We start from the raw sequence: 17,069 nt of genomic DNA on the forward strand, positions 1-17,069 counted from the left end.
ATGTATATAAAATATATTATAAATAGGACCCTATCTTAGACGATACCACTGTTAAAAGACAAGTTTATTCTATTCTCTTTCATAAAACATTAAACTGCAGATAACAAACCAATCGCTGAGAAGTAATATGTCACGTGCCCATAATAAACCATAGACATCGAATAATAATTAACAAATGAGCAGGAAAACGTGGGGAAAAGTTCCCTACAAACAAGTTTCGGAGCGTGTGCAAAAACGTTGTGATTCAATCGATTTTCAGTCCGATTTGGCCCGATTTCGACACAAATCGGTGAAAAAGTCATAGAATGAGATAAAATTCTCGAATAAAAAATAGTAACTTTTGTTGGTCTATATGATATATTCTTGCTCTGGAAATTCCAGAGAAAAAGAGCTTTGTATGAAGACGCTGAAAATTTTTTAAGAGAAGAGAGAGTCCCACTTACTGTTACAATATCTCTATACATGTAATGTATTGAGATAAAAATGATAATTGTAGAGGTAACAGATTACGAACTTAAAGGAGTTCAAACTTCATTGTAGCCGTATTTCCCCAACACACAGTTGGTAAGATTTGGCAATTATGGTAATTGTACTTCATGGGGGTCTACGAGAGTTGTCTAGCCAATATGGAATTTCATCCGTGCGTAAAGCTCATTATAGGACGGGAACCTAGGGTGTTTTCAAGTTACAATCTAAATGAAATCGGCAATGTTGTATACAACACTCAGGCCCTTACACAGATTTGTGAGTGCAAGAAGGGAGGGGGGTGGGATTGGGATGGTAAGTTATCGATTTGTGTCATGGGGAGGGGTCTTCTTAAGTCCGTGACCTATCTGTGATGAGTTCCAAAATATTTTTGTTTGCTAATAACAACCCTGAGGTAGCTGGAAGATACTTCCCTGACCTTGAAAATGTCATCACTGCCCCAACCCTCTCCGTACGGGCCTGACACAATGACTTTCATTACCACATTTTTACTTTTGTACACTTTCTTATTTTTCTCACTCAATCGTCGAGTCAAGGTTTTCTACCTCTCAACAAGGTGGAGGGGCCATGCCCCCCCAACCCCTGCCCCCTTGTGATGGCCATGCGTGATGCAAATATTCATTTGTATAGACACATGGCATTCCAGGCAATTCCAGTGATAAAGGATCGTTTTTTCTCTAATTATGACATTTTTTCTTAATGGACAAAAAGTGGTTCAAATTAGAAAAGATATATTAGAAAGATATCCTCTTCAAAAGAGCTGCAAACATACAAGAAACAAACAAAGCAGAAAAGGGAAAGAAAATAAAGCAAATAGGACAGAGCAGGTTGCAATATGCTAGAGTTTTTGTCTCAACATATTCTCACACTTTCAAATACGTCATTCTTGTAGAGATCAGTTTGTTCAAAGAAATTTAATGAAGTAAAAATCAAACCATGAAATTGGATGATAGTCACAAACATAAGATTCTAAATCTATATCAGACTGGGCAAAGAGTGAAAAAATGATTGTACATGGCCAACATGGGATAATTCATGAGGAAATTTAACTGGAATGATGACTCTCCCTTTGTAGCTCTGAGGCAACTAAATATAATTGATGCTTTCTAGAGCATCTTTCAAGCAGGGAGGTATTACTTATTTAGAATGATTTACTACTGTCCCTCTTCTTCAAACAATATGTACTTGAAACTCTCATAATCCACATGAAGAACAGCCTCTTTGGAGTTTGGTAAGCCTCAATAAAACCATGCAGAAATTTCCCTATATAATTCCTCCTTGAACTGCTTTCCAAAAACAGTCGGATTACCTATATAATGCTTTAACGTGCAAGTTGATACTGTCAAAAGTTTAATCTTGATTGTAAATTACAAATGGCTGATTGTCATGTATCCAACGGGTTTGTCCTTAAGACTTACACAGAACTCCATAACAGCAAAAGTTACAAGAGGAACAGACTATGTTCGGTTATATGTTTTTCTATGAGAAGTTGTCTTAAACACAATTTCCAGAACCAAGAAACACGCCTTCTTATTTGTTATTTAATGAAGTAATGAGGTAATGAGGTGATAAAGAATTTCGAGTGTCACATCGCGTCAACTTCACATGCAAAATATATGGATTTCCACCGAATGAATGGCAGTGTAAAGTCAATGGCCTGTCTTTGCTTAAACGTGTAGCAGCCGACGAAATTTTCTCTCATGATATGTTGGGGTACACCTCTCAGTCCGACAAGTTTTCAGTCCGACAAGTTTTCAGTCCGACAAGTTTTCAGTCCGAAAATGAAATACTTGTTTTCAGTCCGAAAATAAAATACATGTTTTCAGTCCGAAAATAAAATACACGTTTTCAGTCCGAAAATAAAATACACGTTTTCAGTCCGAAAATGAAATACACGTTTTCAGTCCGAAAATGAAATACACGTTTCGAAAATAAAATACACGTTGTCAGTCCGAAAATAAAATACACGTTTTCAGTCCGAAAATAAAATACACATTTTCAGTTTGGGAATGAACAGTTTTAATGCCATAATATCACCAATAAACAACCCTGGAATGCGAGGTGGGAGTTAGGGACATTTAGGCAAGTGATCACCAGCACGGTTGCGTTCTTCTTCGGTCGTAGGATGTCATGGATGGTGCTTAGTCACTTAATTATCCTTGTTGTTGCATGGGTTGAGCCCAGGGATTGTTTGAAATCACGTTATTACCTATTCACCAATATACTAGGGGCCTTTTTTTAAATTTTAGACGACACACTGCTCTATTCCGCACCAAGATGCATATAAAATGTACTTTTTGTCCAAACGAAAGCGGACACTTCACCTAAGAACATGGCACATGAAACATTTCCGACTACGCACCTAGGGTGTGAGAATATTACTATGGAGAGCAACAAATTAACCAGAAAAGTTTACAAAACAAGCTAAACTTATCCGTGAGGAAACTTTGATAGGTGGTTCAGGTAATTGACATTATTGAGTATTGAAAAAAATAAATAAAAGGATCATAGGAAGTAGTATCGGCACATAGATATTTATTTGATTACATAATATGTACAGAAGGATAAAACTGAGGTGACAGCCCGATATTCATAAGGTTCTATATCTTAAGGTTCATTGTTCATAAGCAGGCGCGTATCCATGATTTTCTAACCCGGGGGGCGCGAATTACTATCTAAGCGGAGCGCCACCATCGGTTGGCGCGGAGCGTAGAAGAAAATTTCTGGTTTTGATACCCCCAGATCACCGGAAATGGCACTTCTCGGGCTTAAAAATGACCAACCATATGTACACTTTTGCCTGAGAACCAAGTATTTCCCAAAAGTTTTTTTCCATCCATAACCTTTTTGAAGATTGTCACCAGTCACACATCATGTTCGACCTCAATGCATGTCCTATGGATCATTGCTTTTGTAGGTGATTCTACGTCACGGCCCACAATATCCGAAAGCCCCACTTTTCAAGGTTTTAAGCCCATTATTTGTTGAGAATTTGAAAATTCACATTTCTCGTGAATAAAATCACTTGAAAACATACCCATAATGTTGCACAAAATTCAATCTATGGACAACCAATACAGAAAAACCTCCTCCAACCCCTAACAGACAGGTCAAAATTGCACGAGTAGAGGAAAGTATGATGAAGAATGTTGGTGAGGAAATTTTGGAAAATTCCGACACAGTTAATTTATTGGTGTAGAAATATTGCAACCTCTTATAATGGCTATTATAAAACTTGGTTAAAGGAAATGAAAAATAGCAGATATTTCCGATATCAGGTATATCGAAACCGAACACTACACACATAGGCGTAGGTCCCGTAGGAGGCGGTGGCTGCAGCCCCCCCCCCCCCCCCCGCCGCAACCAAATTTTTCGGGCACCTACTGAAAGAAAAATAAATAGCAATATATAGCTTAAAAATGATCTCCTTGGTAATTAAATTAAAGTTGTAAGCTTGGCCGACATTACTACTGTAAAAGAGGGTTTTGACATAAATTGATCTGTATGCTTTTTCTCCATCTACATAAGACATTTGGTTGTTTACATTAGCATCTGGCGGTATACTGTGCAACTTTCACGGACCGTGCGGTACACGATGCCATGCAATGTAATGACCGATGCTTGCTTATATGATATTGGCATCGATATGTTGAACGCGCGCGAGGCGCGCGAAAAATTTTGGCTTTTTTTCGGGCAAGTCATTACAGCCCCCAAATCCAATTGGGCTCCTACGCCTTTGACTACACACATAGACAGTTTTTGAGGCTGTTCATCGTGGAACATGCATTTCAATGCTCACTGATATGATGTTATATCTGCTCTTTACTTTACCAATTCGAACAGGCGTGTAGCGAGTAATTGCCAAGGGAGGGGCGAAGCCTGTAGGCAAACTATCTAAGCGAAGCGCCACCATGAGTTGGCGCGAAGCGTACAATAAAAAATTTTGCCGAAAATGCCTCCCAGATCGATGGAAATGACACTTCCCAGGCCTTGCAAGTTGCATCTAAGCATTGTCTATTTTGAAATTACTAGCGATGTCATAAAGAAAATTTTCTCGGGGGGGGGGGCGGTCGCCCCCTTCCCGAAATGCGTCATATTCCCCGACGACTCGGTCGAGTTCAAGGCCAGCCACAGTTGGTTCCATATAGCACAATTGTACAATTGTTTAAGGCGTCCATACACACACACGCGTTATGATAGACCATATATAATATTTATATAGATACATTAGTGAGAGAGGAAAAATGGAAACGTCAAAAATGGAGTAGTCGGTGTAAGGGGTAGGGTGAGGCGCACACCCCCTCCGTAATCCTTGATCTGTCACTGGCTACCCTGTGTATATAATAGGGATCAGCGCTTTAACTATGACTGTTCCTCTTTCTCTTCCCGAGGTCTTGGCTATCTTCTACTCCCTCCTTTTCTTTTTTCTCTTTTTTTTCTTTTTCTTTTCCCTTCCTTCCTCTCCTCCTTTTCTTTTTCCCCCTCCTTTTCCCTTTTTTCTTCTCTTTTTTATTCTCTCCTCTTTTCCTTACCCGGGGCGCGCGCCCCCAACGCCCCCCCCCCCTGGATACGCACCTGATAAGGGTCGCTATTCATAATTTTCAAAAAGGTTCATTGTTCTTAAGGTTCGTTATTCATAGTAAAAACAAAGGTTCGTTGTTCATAATTGGTAAAAGGGTTCGATATTAATACTGGTGAAGGTTAGTTGTTCATAATTGGTAAAAGGGTTCGTTATTCATAATGGTGAAAAAGGCTCGTTATTCATTATAGGAGGAAAAGTTCGATATTCATAATGGAACAAAGGGTTCGTTATTCATAATAGTAGGAAAGGTTCGATATTCATAATGGAATAAATGGTTCGTTATTCATAATAGGCCTAGCCAAAAAGGTTTGGTATCATTTACAATAATGAATAGGAGCCCCTTTAGGAAACGTACAAGTTTATGCCGTTAATATGTCGAAAATGATCATGATAGTGGCTCATATTCTCTGCAAAATTATTCATCCGCCCACCATCTGGTGGTGCCCCCAATAGGAATGTTGAAATGAAAGATAAAAATAGGGCCAAATTTTAATATACTATATTTGACAAAGAAATGCAACCAAATACAACTATTTTCCTTATACCCCCTGTACAAAATATGATGTTTGGTACCCTCTGGTGGGGGCTGAGTGTAATTTTGGATGTTAGACCTTAGAGGGTAGCATAGGCGTAGGAGGCGGGGGGCTGGGGGGCTGCAGCCCCCGTCAACCAAAATTTTTCGTGAAAATTCGGGCAATATGGTGAGAATTTTTCGGGCACCTTCTGAAGGAATAAAAATTTCCAGTGTGTTTTTCAATTTTTTTTTTTGAAATGCTGATAATTTTTCGGGCACCTATACTGAAAGAAGAATAATTTGCAATGTGTTTTTCAATGGTTAAACTGATATTATTATTATCGTTATTATTGTAACGACTTCCCCAATAATTGTAACCAATATGAAAGGGTAATAACACGGAAAATATAACCAAAATTGTTCGCGCGTTCATCATGTTTATGTGCATATCATATAGGCATTCATTGGTTATTGCAATGTGATGTAATACCCGATGACTGCCCATATGATATGCACATTGACCTGTTGAACGCGCGGAGGGCGCGAAAAATTTTGGTTAAATTTTTCGGACAATTCGTTACAGCCCCCCCCCCCCCCTCCAAATCAAATTAGGCTCCTACGCCTATGGAGGGTAGGTGCCAGTTGTTACATAGTTATCAAAAATTTGAGTGAGACAAAACTAGCAGGAAAAGTGTGTCGGTGCTCCATGGTTATGCCTTTTGAGCTGACGATATGGAAACACACATTTTCCGAACATGCGTCCATCATTTCGTTGCTTCGGAGTTCGCACTGGCAGTTTTGAGCAACCGCTTTCTTCTGAACAGACACTGGTCACTTGGAGAAAATGGCAGATAATGAATCAATTAAACAACGAAAGCCTTGATGGCATAGACGATTGCCAAATGGTAGTCGTTCAGTGTTCGTCTACCTTCCCGGTACTGTCTTTTGAGCCGTCTAATTCTCCTTTCCAAGTCTCGCCACTTCTTCCTCCTTCTGGGGGGATCGTCGCCTCTGTTTGGCAATAAACATTGATACAACATCCGTTTATGCCACATCAAAATACCCTTTTTTTGAAAATGTAGAGTGCGCGATAACACACGAACCACAGTCCTTTCTTCGTGGACAGATACCGCCTATATATGCATTTTTACAGTCGAGTATAACTGACAATCCTTCGTTCTGCTCGTATAATCTACACAGTGAGATGTTTGATATAGCCGTTTGTTAAATCATTGTTTACGACGTGATATTCACCTAGCAGCGAATATAACGCAGGTAAAGTGTTTGCCGGCATAGAACTTAACTGTTTTTCGTTCAATGGGTTTCTATTCAGTGTTTCTTTTCCCGACTTTTTTTCAGTTGTAGAAGTTATGTTTCACGGAGTATAACTTTTCTTTGAATAGTTGGCAACATTTTGAAGAAATAATAAAGTATTACTAAGCGTTTCTTGTGTCATTTTTTTACATAATTTACCGTTGGTTCCAACAGAATGAACAGAAAAGATAAACTTCCACCCAACAACTTTGAAGCAGGACCGGGTACAAAACAAAACATATTTCTCATCCGCGCAAGGTGCCTCCTTTTTCCTGGTTCTATTCGGATTACAAGAAATCTAAGCTATCCTTAAAAGATTATTTTGTAAAGGTTGCCACATATTCCAAACTAGTATTAGCGCATGAAAAGAAGAAAAATGGCCGCCCGTTTTTTCTCTTCAAATCTCAGTACGAGAAACATGCAGAAACAAATTCGTATAAAAAGTAACAGACTGGGACACATTGTCTTAATTATTATACTTTCCTTGCTAAAGTTTTTGCACTGATTGCATCGATCGTTTGTGCTCCTAGTAGCGCTGTTTTCTTTGTTACTCTTATTCTTATCGGCTTAAGTATATGCTAACTCTGTGGTTGAAAATTTTGGAAAGTCATTAATTGGGCTTGGTGCGATACTGAGTTTACCGACTCTTTTCTTCATCACAGTTTATTATAACCCATAGAAGCTCTGCTATGCAAAGCGGCTGCGAACACCCTACGTTTACAGATTATACTATAGATTGTAAGTCTTTACGCGCGTATATAATTGCGTAGATAAAAGTAGAGTATACGGTAAGTCTACGCGTATAGTTATACGCGAGCTGTATACTGCATTATTAACTTACTTTCCACTGAGTTGTTGCTTCGAGACGACATTGGCCTTGCCCATGCATGTGTTCCAGAACGATGGTGGGAACATGTTCGTATGTTTCTTCAAAATATTCGATGAACTGTCCAAGAGCCGGATACTGAGCAACCAGGGCCATAGCACGTCGGCCCGTAGATAACGTGCTAAAAGGAGCAAAATATGATCATGCATTTAGGCTATAAAACATCCAAATATGGATTGAACAGTCATATGACATTGAGTACGGTACGCAAAAAATGAGTTTATCATATGTTGCGGTTTATCCTACATAATAAATGACGCCATAAGACAAGAAGAAGCAAGCACAAATGATTGGTATGAACGGCCCATTCTGAACAAATCACACCACATGAAAATACAAGCAAAGGACTAACACGATTGCGTGCTAAAAATGGTGGGGTATATTGTTGGATATTAGTTTATTAAGTTTTTTTTACACAGTTGCGTATCTGGGGTCGTTCGTCAGGGGGTACGGTCAAAGGGTAATTTTTCCCGGTATACTTTATTTTTATTGAAGATTATCCTGGGCGAGGGGTCAAATGGAGGGGAAACACCCCTCCCCTTTGAGAATTTCTAATAATCGAATCTAGAAATTAGTACCAGAAATGGAATATGACATCTAGATTTTGTTCAGTGCGCAAAGCGAGTCGACAAAAATATTACTTTTAATATTACTTATAACATAGTAGCCTATAGTTGGTAAGGTAATCCAGGATTTCTTGATAGGGGAGCGCAAATGTTATTGATTAGACTTAGATGCAAAATGGTGCTTTCATTTCGACCCGTTTGAGTATTTATTATGAAGTACATTTTCAGGAAACAAGAAGTTTGGTCCAAAAAAAAAACTTATTCCTCTGAGGACAGGGGGACAAACGGTTGAGTTTTACTCGGAGCCCTCGAGGGCTCAGTCACTCCAGTTGCGGGCAAATTCTGGTGGTCTTAGCATGCACACAACTGGTTTGATTTGGCAAGTTTTGTTTCATCAATTTGAGACTGAAATCTAATATTATGATGGATTTAGGGAGGCTCGAAAAAATATCAACCCACAGGAGTATATTGATGATTTTTGTTATTTTTCCTGCTAAATAGACGTTTTAAATTCCAAACATTCTAATCAAGGGGGTCCAGTTATTTTCTGTTTTGAATAGATGGAGTGGGTGTGCCCATTGGCAGGGCCTATTGATCCAGCCCCCAAAGGTTCATCAACTAAAACTTTTTGGGTATGAGTGTGTGACTGCTGAAAAAGGGTGCGAAGACGTCAAGCCTGTTAATAAGGCAGCTTTCCCACTCGCTCCCAGTCTAACACGAGCGACGGGGGAGCACGCGGCGAGGCATAGAAATTATAATGGGGCATACTGTAGAATAACTAATGTATACTTACGCATACTGCTGCCGCACGGTCAGTAGAGGGAGGAATCCCAACGCCATGAACTTCCGTACACAAGCTTTCAGTCTAAAATTGACCTGGTAAGGAGCAGCCATTCCCAGCTCCTGGACCTTCCGGCGTAATTATAGAATACAGGGCCATTCATTAACTCTTCCCAGCATCCGGATGCGCGGATGCGAGGTGTGTCTGTAGTTTTATTACTTATGTGAATATCCGAAATTGCAAATAAACTGTCGATAGTTTATGAGATGCAGATAAGGACAAATGGTCGGGAGTTTATCGATGCAGGTGAGGATATTCACATAAGTAATAAAACTACAGACACACCGCGCATCCGCGCATCCGGATGCTGGGAAGAGTTAATGAATGGCCCTGTATTCTATAATTGTACCACGATCTCCCGCTTGAGGGCTCTAAGGATGTCAATATAGTGCAGCCGTGTCTTGCCCGTGGAGAGACACATGGCCAGAGGGATAATCCAGTCGTTGAACTGGCCATGTACCGTGACTATTTGACTGTACGGTCGCAGCGCCGTTCTAAATGTCCCATCAATAAATACGTCTTCGCACGTCCGCAGAACTCGAAGTTGTCTCGGTGTGGCGAAGACGGCAACGCCAGCGATATTGTTAAGATGTATTAACATTCGCTGGCCCCTCCAATTTTCGGCCCAGATGCCTCTATCTGAACGTCGTGAATCGTTCTTGGAACACCTGGCCAGAAGCTATTCCTATGGCGCTGCAAGCGCGTTTCCAGCTCTGGAAATCGTGGGATGTTGTACCGGTTGTTCTCGCGGAGAAGGACCTCGTTGTACGCCCTCCGAATGGGCATCGATGGGTCGTTTGCGATGCTCTCAAGTACCCGTTGCGTAAAGAGAGTCCTAGCGATAAGATCGTCATCGCGTTCGTGGCTATGTTTTGGAAATCGTTCTCCTTGTATTCTCACGCGCGCATTGATGTTGTTGAAGTCGATGTGGTCCTTGTGTACAGGGGCTCTACATTCCATGTGGGCACAACGCCAGTAGATCTTGTTGAAGTCGATGTGGTCCTTGTGTACAGGGGCTCTACATTCCATGTGGGCACAACGCCAGTAGATCTTGTTGAAGTCGATGTGGTCCTTGTGTACAGGGGCTCTACATTCCATGTGGGCACAACGCCAGTAGATCTTGTTGAAGTCGATGTGGTCCTTGTGTACAGGGGCTCTACATTCCATGTGGGCACAACGCCAGTAGATCTTGTTGAAGTCGATGTGGTCCGTGTGTACAGGGGCTCTACATTCCATGTGGGCACAACGCCAGTAGATCTTGTTGAAGTCGATGTGGTCCGTGTGTACAGGGGCTCTACATTCCATGTGGGCACAACGCCAGTAGATCTTGTTGAAGTCGATGTGGTCCTTGTGTACAGGGGCTCTACATTCCATGTGGGCACAACGCCAGTAGATCTTGTTGAAGTCGATGTGGTCCTTGTGTACAGGGGCTCTACATTCCATGTGGGCACAACGCCAGTAGATCTTGTTGAAGTCGATGTGGTCCTTGTGTACAGGGGCTCTACATTCCATGTGGGCACAACGCCAGTAGATCTTGTTGAAGTCGATGTGGTCCTTGTGTACAGGGGCTCTACATTCCATGTGGGCACAACGCCAGTAGATCTTGTTGAAGTCGATGTGGTCCGTGTGTACAGGGGCTCTACATTCCATGTGGGCACAACGCCAGTAGATCTTGTTGAAGTCGATGTGGTCCGTGTGTACAGGGGCTCTACATTCCATGTGGGCACAACGCCAGTAGATCTTGTTGAAGTCGATGTGGTCCGTGTGTACAGGGGCTCTACATGCCATGTGGGCACAACGCCAGTAGATCTTGTTGAAGTCGATGTGGTCCGTGTGTACAGGGGCTCTACATTCCATGTGGGCACAACGCCAGTAGATCTTGTTGAAGTCGATGTGGTCCGTGTGTACAGGGGCTCTACATTCCATGTGGGCACAACGCCAGTAGATCTTGTTGAAGTCGATGTGGTCCGTGTGTACAGGGGCTCTACATTCCATGTGGGCACAACGCCAGTAGATCTTGTTGAAGTCGATGTGGTCCGTGTGTACAGGGGCTCTACATTCCATGTGGGCACAACGCCAGTAGATCTTGTTGTTGGCTGCTGTCTTATTTTTCTGATAACGATACCTGTCATACACAAGGATGTTTCCCCCTCTTTTCAAACCTTCCATAAGAATAGGCTGGATATGGCCCCGTTGTGCGGCCATGATTATCAGATGAATATCACGGTACGTCTGGTGATACCTAACTTTTTATTGCGCGGCTATACGGTAGGGTCACGTGTTCTTTCAATAATGTGTGTTTTGTGTATGTATCTTTCACAGTGTATAGGTCAATAGTATATGCACTGTATAATCATGACTTCTGATTGGTCAATAGTGAAAATTACAGGTAAATATCACTCCCAACCAATCAGATTCGGATATTTGGCCCGTTAGCCGGAACTTGAAGTATGAACACATGAAACAACTAAGGGCGGCGCACCGCACATTAGGCAGATATAGGGCGTGTGTCATCATATCACAATCACTTCACGATAAAAACAATACGATACAATACGATAGTATGCAATAGATGAATGTGTATAGTGCGATAGTGCGAACTGATAGTAAAGAAATCGATTGGATCTTTCGTATTAAGTCTCACATCACCGGCCTCAACAAAGACTTGGGACCCCTTAACAACGATCAGTTCGACAAACATATGTAATCCATTCTTTGCTCCTTAATCAGCTTCCTGTATAGTCATGGTTTATTTGGTTCTAATTCCATCAATTCACACTTACCTAGCGTCACATAATTTAATTGTGTTACAGTTAGTACTTTTCATTTGACTGCCAAGTATTGCTGACGAAGGTCCCATGGGGACCGAAAATTGAAATATATTTTCTAAAACTTTACTCCTTATTTGTCAATTATGAACCATATATATATATATATATATATATATATATATATATATATATATATATATATATATATATATATATATATATATATATATATATATATATATATATATATATATTTATATCTATTTTTTATAATATATTATTATATTTATTATAAGAGAAAACCAGAGAAATAAGATATGACTCATAATTGACAAATAAAGAGTAAGTTATAGAAAATATATACGAGTTTTTGGTCCCCCTGACTCCACACTCCCCCACTCAGTTTCCACCTCCGCAGACAATTTCCCTTGCGGTAAACCTCGATGCCAAACATGCCCCCAAATTACCCCAGGCACCGTGTTCAAGATTCCCAATGTTGACTTTAGTGTAAGACCCCTTTCCCTCTCTTGTGAATGTATTTACATTTTCTATTGTGTACTTTGCAAAGACGGCAATTATGTAGGTGAAACAGGCTCCCGGTTCCGCTTACGTTTTAATAATCCCCCAAAAATATGTTCGTGATAATTTTGCAGGATTCCCAGTTTCCGAACATTTCAATCTCTATAGTCATTCTCTAATAAACCTAAAATGTATTTTAATTGCCTCGAACTTCAAATCAACTACTGAACGTAAACGTAAAGAAATCGATTGGATCTTTCGTATTAAGTCTCACACCACCGACCTCAACACAGATTTTGGACCCCTTAACAACTATCAGTATGCAATCCGTTCTTTGCTCCTTAATCCGCTTCCTGTATAGTCATGGTTTATTTGGTTTTAATGACATTAATGCAACTTACACTTATCTAGCGTCATACTTTCATTTTGTTCAATTTAGTACTTTTCATTCGACTGCCAAGTATTGCTGACGTAGGTCCCAGGGGGACCGAAAATTCCAATTGATTATTTGGATTATTTGTCCCTTGATTTTTTTTATGCAGATGCACATGCATTTCCCCGAACTAAATTTCTAAGCCATGAGATATAAAACCTAAGGAGGTTTGGGAGCATCATTGGGTCTGGGAAGTGTTATTTCCGATGATCTGGAAGGTATATTTTCCCAACATTTTCTTGTACGCTACGCGCGAAACGGTCGCGCTCCGCTTAGATAGTATCAGAGAACATACACGCGTACCCACCACTATCCAAGACTGATCTGCGCCCACGCACCAATAAAATCACTGTGTCTGAATTTTCGAAATTTCCCTCACCAACATTCCTAAACATTCTTCCCACTTCTCGTGCAATTTTGGCCGGTCTGTTAGGGGTTGGAGGAGGTTTTTAATGTATTGGCTGTCCATAGATTAAGTTTTGTGCAACATTAATGAACGAATAATGGGCTTAAAACCTTGAAAAGTGGGGCTGACGGGTATTGTGGGCCGCGACGTAGAATCACCTACAAAAGCAATGATCCACAGGAGATGTGATGAGGCCGAACTGGAGGCCGAATGAGTGTGACTGGTGACAATCTTAAAAAAAATATATATATTGGGAATATACTCGGTTTACTCGGGCAAAAGTAAACATCTAATTGGTCATTTTCAAGCCCGCCCGAGATGTGCCATTTCCGGTGATCTGCGGGTGTCAAAACCAGAATTTTTCTTGTACGCATACGAAGTGGTGTTATTGCAAAGTTCGGTTGGACCAAAATCAGACTTAATCATTCACAAATGCAGCCGGGGAAACAAAGCACTTTCAGCTTCTTTTTCGACAGTGGAGTTAACAATTAGTTGACACTCTTCGCAGTAAAAATATTATATAATATTGTAGCGTTGCCGCCAAATTGTAGAAAGTTGAAAGGAAATTTCCACCGTAAATTAAGAAAACTTTCACAGAAAATGGACTGTTCAAAGAAAAACATTGTAGCTCCAAAATAAGTCACGAAACACAGCTATTAAAGTCGGCTTCTATTTATAATGTAAGGAAATGACATAAAAGGTTAAATAAGAACAAGGTAAACAAGAAATGACTGAATAATTACTAACAGCTGATAAGTTACAACTAACAACTAAACAACTGAGCAAGTGACACAGACTAAATATGATAACTGCAGAGAACTGCTAGACTAACAAACTAAATGTTAGAATGAAAGACAGGATTATTGTCGGCAATCAGTTAACTGCCAAGAAAATCGCCGTCTAGCCATGTCTTCTGGGGTCTTCTGTTAACTTCATACATACTCCCTCCGTTGGTGGTCAGAGACATGAGAATGTCAGTACAACCAAGTCTGTGCAAAATCAAAGTTGATAGCAATATTATGAGTAGTGAATGCCACACTGTAAGTCATATATCAAATAAATTATCATCTTGAAAGGCTTATGTTGAAGCTCCACTACAAATATAATTAACATTCACCACATTAGTTGAGTAAGTTAGGGCATGTGCAACTGAACTATGCTTAGGCATTGAGTTGATTGGATATCTTTTATTGTGACATCTACATGTTTATGGGCTTACTGGCTCAACTTTTTCTTATTGGAGATTCCATGTCATGATTTTTGGCGTTTTATCATACAGTTTACTAAAAGAAACTGAAAATTTGTAACCATATGACCCAATACAACATTTGTGACATATTAATTAAATTAAATATCAGACATTTATCAAATTAGAGTAAGCTAGGATACAACAGAAATTTGATGCCTTTTGGTGCTCTATTGTTGTATGTGTGCATGGTCTGTCTGTTTAATGCCAATCAAACATTAATTGTCCTGAATCATGATCCCTGTGAGGTGGGAAATTCAAATAATAATAAATTCCCACTCGGGTTCTTTTAACACTGATGAAAAAAAAAGATGAAATGTAACAGTATGCTTATAAATAACGAAAATTTATTATTGTACACTACAATTCACATAAGCTGCTTTGATACATTAAGTCTTTTACATTACATAATCTTAACGTTTACTGGCGCCCTTCTTTTACTCAACAGAAAAGGTTCCTTTTAACTAACGAAGTCGGGTTTTTTTTCCACGACAATTCCCTTATTAACTAATCTGTCGTTAGTCGATATCTCTTTTAAATAATGCTTTCTTGCGTATAATCATATATGATGTTATCGCCCAATATACAGACGGAGGGAGGGCCTCAACGTTGGCTGCTATACGCACGGATCTTCCGTCTCGTGGCTCCTCTCTAAATTAAACAGGCTCTGACTTAACGTTCCCAGTATATAACACAAAACGGAGCACTGAGTTTCGTCTCCCAGGAAATGGTATAATGAAAAGCTTTAGACAGCCTCTGAGTCACGGCATGGGGCAGGTGTCTCCATTTGGTCGGTGAAGGGTACTCCCAAACAGATATCAATACATAAGTATACCGTCTACCCAGACAATGTAGCCTCTCCCGTTAATATATACCCTAGGCCTGTCTCCACGACATATATATTATACTGTGATCGACGCCCTATTTGCTAACGCCTAAAACCGCCGTCTACTCTGCCTAGATGCTCATAGTGAAGTGAAGTTTCTAAACCTCGTGTTCCATTTCATTTGCTCATTCCACCTGGAAGCAATGCTTGCAATTAGGGGCATGTGTTTCAAATATTCATCCTTTGTAAGAGACCTTTTGTTTTTATTTAGCGCGCCTCGCTCCCTAACAATACGTTTTGACATTTACTCTTGAATACGCTTACAAACACCTTGCATATTATGCTAATTAGTCTATGACCAGTGGAAATAGTACGTGTCATTTTAACCGTCACAATCCCTTTGGGTAAAACACCCTCTGTATGACCCAAATGCAAAAACAAATAATGCTAGTTGACCAATATTATAGTAAAATGTATTATTATACATCATTTTGAATCAAGAGACCTAAAAATTGCCCTATTTTGCCAAAGAGAAGGGGTCCTACCCCCAGGTTTCAGAAAATATCCCCCACCAATACACACACAAACACATTTAGCAATTTCCCTCAAGTAGGCTAACAGAGAATTGGTACCAAAACTCAGTTGATATATTGTCTGTCTTATCTTGTCGAAGTTCCTGTCCATAGTTGGTCCTCCACTTTCACCAAATTTCTCTATTCCCAAATTCTCTTATGATTCTTTTCTTGTGGAGTGAAGGGTGTATATGATCAAGTCAGATTTAAGCAGTTAAGTGGAAGGGCATATCCCAAAAATATTGTGAGCAATACTTAAAGGCAGCAGATTGTATTTGTTTCCCCGCCCTTTCGTTTTTCTATAATACTCGTAATTCCTTCTCAAAAGTCATGTTAAATTTTGATAGTTTTTTTGTTTTGTTTGGCAGATGATTGTTTGTTGTATTCATGTAAGACATAAGACCTGCTTTAATTAATGGCCTGAAACCCAGTAATCTGCTTGTTCCCATATTATATGGTGTTATAGCAGAGGTGGAAAAAAATATTGGGAACCCTTTGGCATATTAGATATCGTTACGAACATTCTTCTAATTTCTCAAGCCTTTTCAAATAGTTATAGATATGCCAGGTAAATAATTGGTTAATCAAAGAAGTTATTTGGGGGAGGCTTGGCTACTCAATTATATTATTGAAGCTGCCCCCCCCCCCCCGCCTCCCCTGCTTCAGCTGTTTTTGTGTTACGAATGCATACTTTCCTTGTGCAATTGTTTTCATTTCATTTTTGGCGTTTCCTTAAATGTATATATATATATATATATATATATATATATATATATATATATATATATATATATATATATATATATATATATATATATATATATATATGTATCCTATGGGTTAGATTGCTGGTAGCTCACATTGTACTATTGCAACCAATAATTAAGTACTCATATTGTTTCTTTTTAAACCTACAATTGGTAACATGCCAGTTTAAAGATTATTTGGTTAAAATCAAGGAATATTTACAAAATCTGGAAGTTTAATTTGATTTACATCATGGGTGAAAAGGCATTTTGTTCCTCTTCAAATCACAGTATTTGTAATTATTTGTTAATTTCCAATGAGGTACCTATGGTGAATGCCAGTTTAATTAGTTACTTACTC

At 39.7% G+C, this 17,069-nt stretch overlaps 1 protein-coding gene across 1 annotated transcript; it reads right to left on the reverse strand.

Moving 5' to 3' along the window:
- Positions 1-81: 81 nt before the first annotated feature.
- LOC139979959 (uncharacterized) lies at positions 82-9,259 on the reverse strand. Its single transcript, XM_071991229.1, has 3 exons — positions 9,142-9,259; positions 7,738-7,903; positions 82-6,593 (listed from the first exon to the last, which is right to left on the reverse strand). The coding sequence occupies exons 1-3, from the start codon at positions 9,240-9,242 to the stop codon at positions 6,537-6,539; spliced, it is 324 nt and encodes a 107-aa protein (XP_071847330.1). The 5' UTR covers positions 9,243-9,259; the 3' UTR covers positions 82-6,536.
- Positions 9,260-17,069: the final 7,810 nt, after the last annotated feature.

This window comes from Apostichopus japonicus, chromosome 14 (genome assembly GCF_037975245.1).
Source record: "Apostichopus japonicus isolate 1M-3 chromosome 14, ASM3797524v1, whole genome shotgun sequence".
NCBI classification, from domain to species: Eukaryota; Metazoa; Echinodermata; class Holothuroidea; order Aspidochirotida; family Stichopodidae; genus Apostichopus; species Apostichopus japonicus.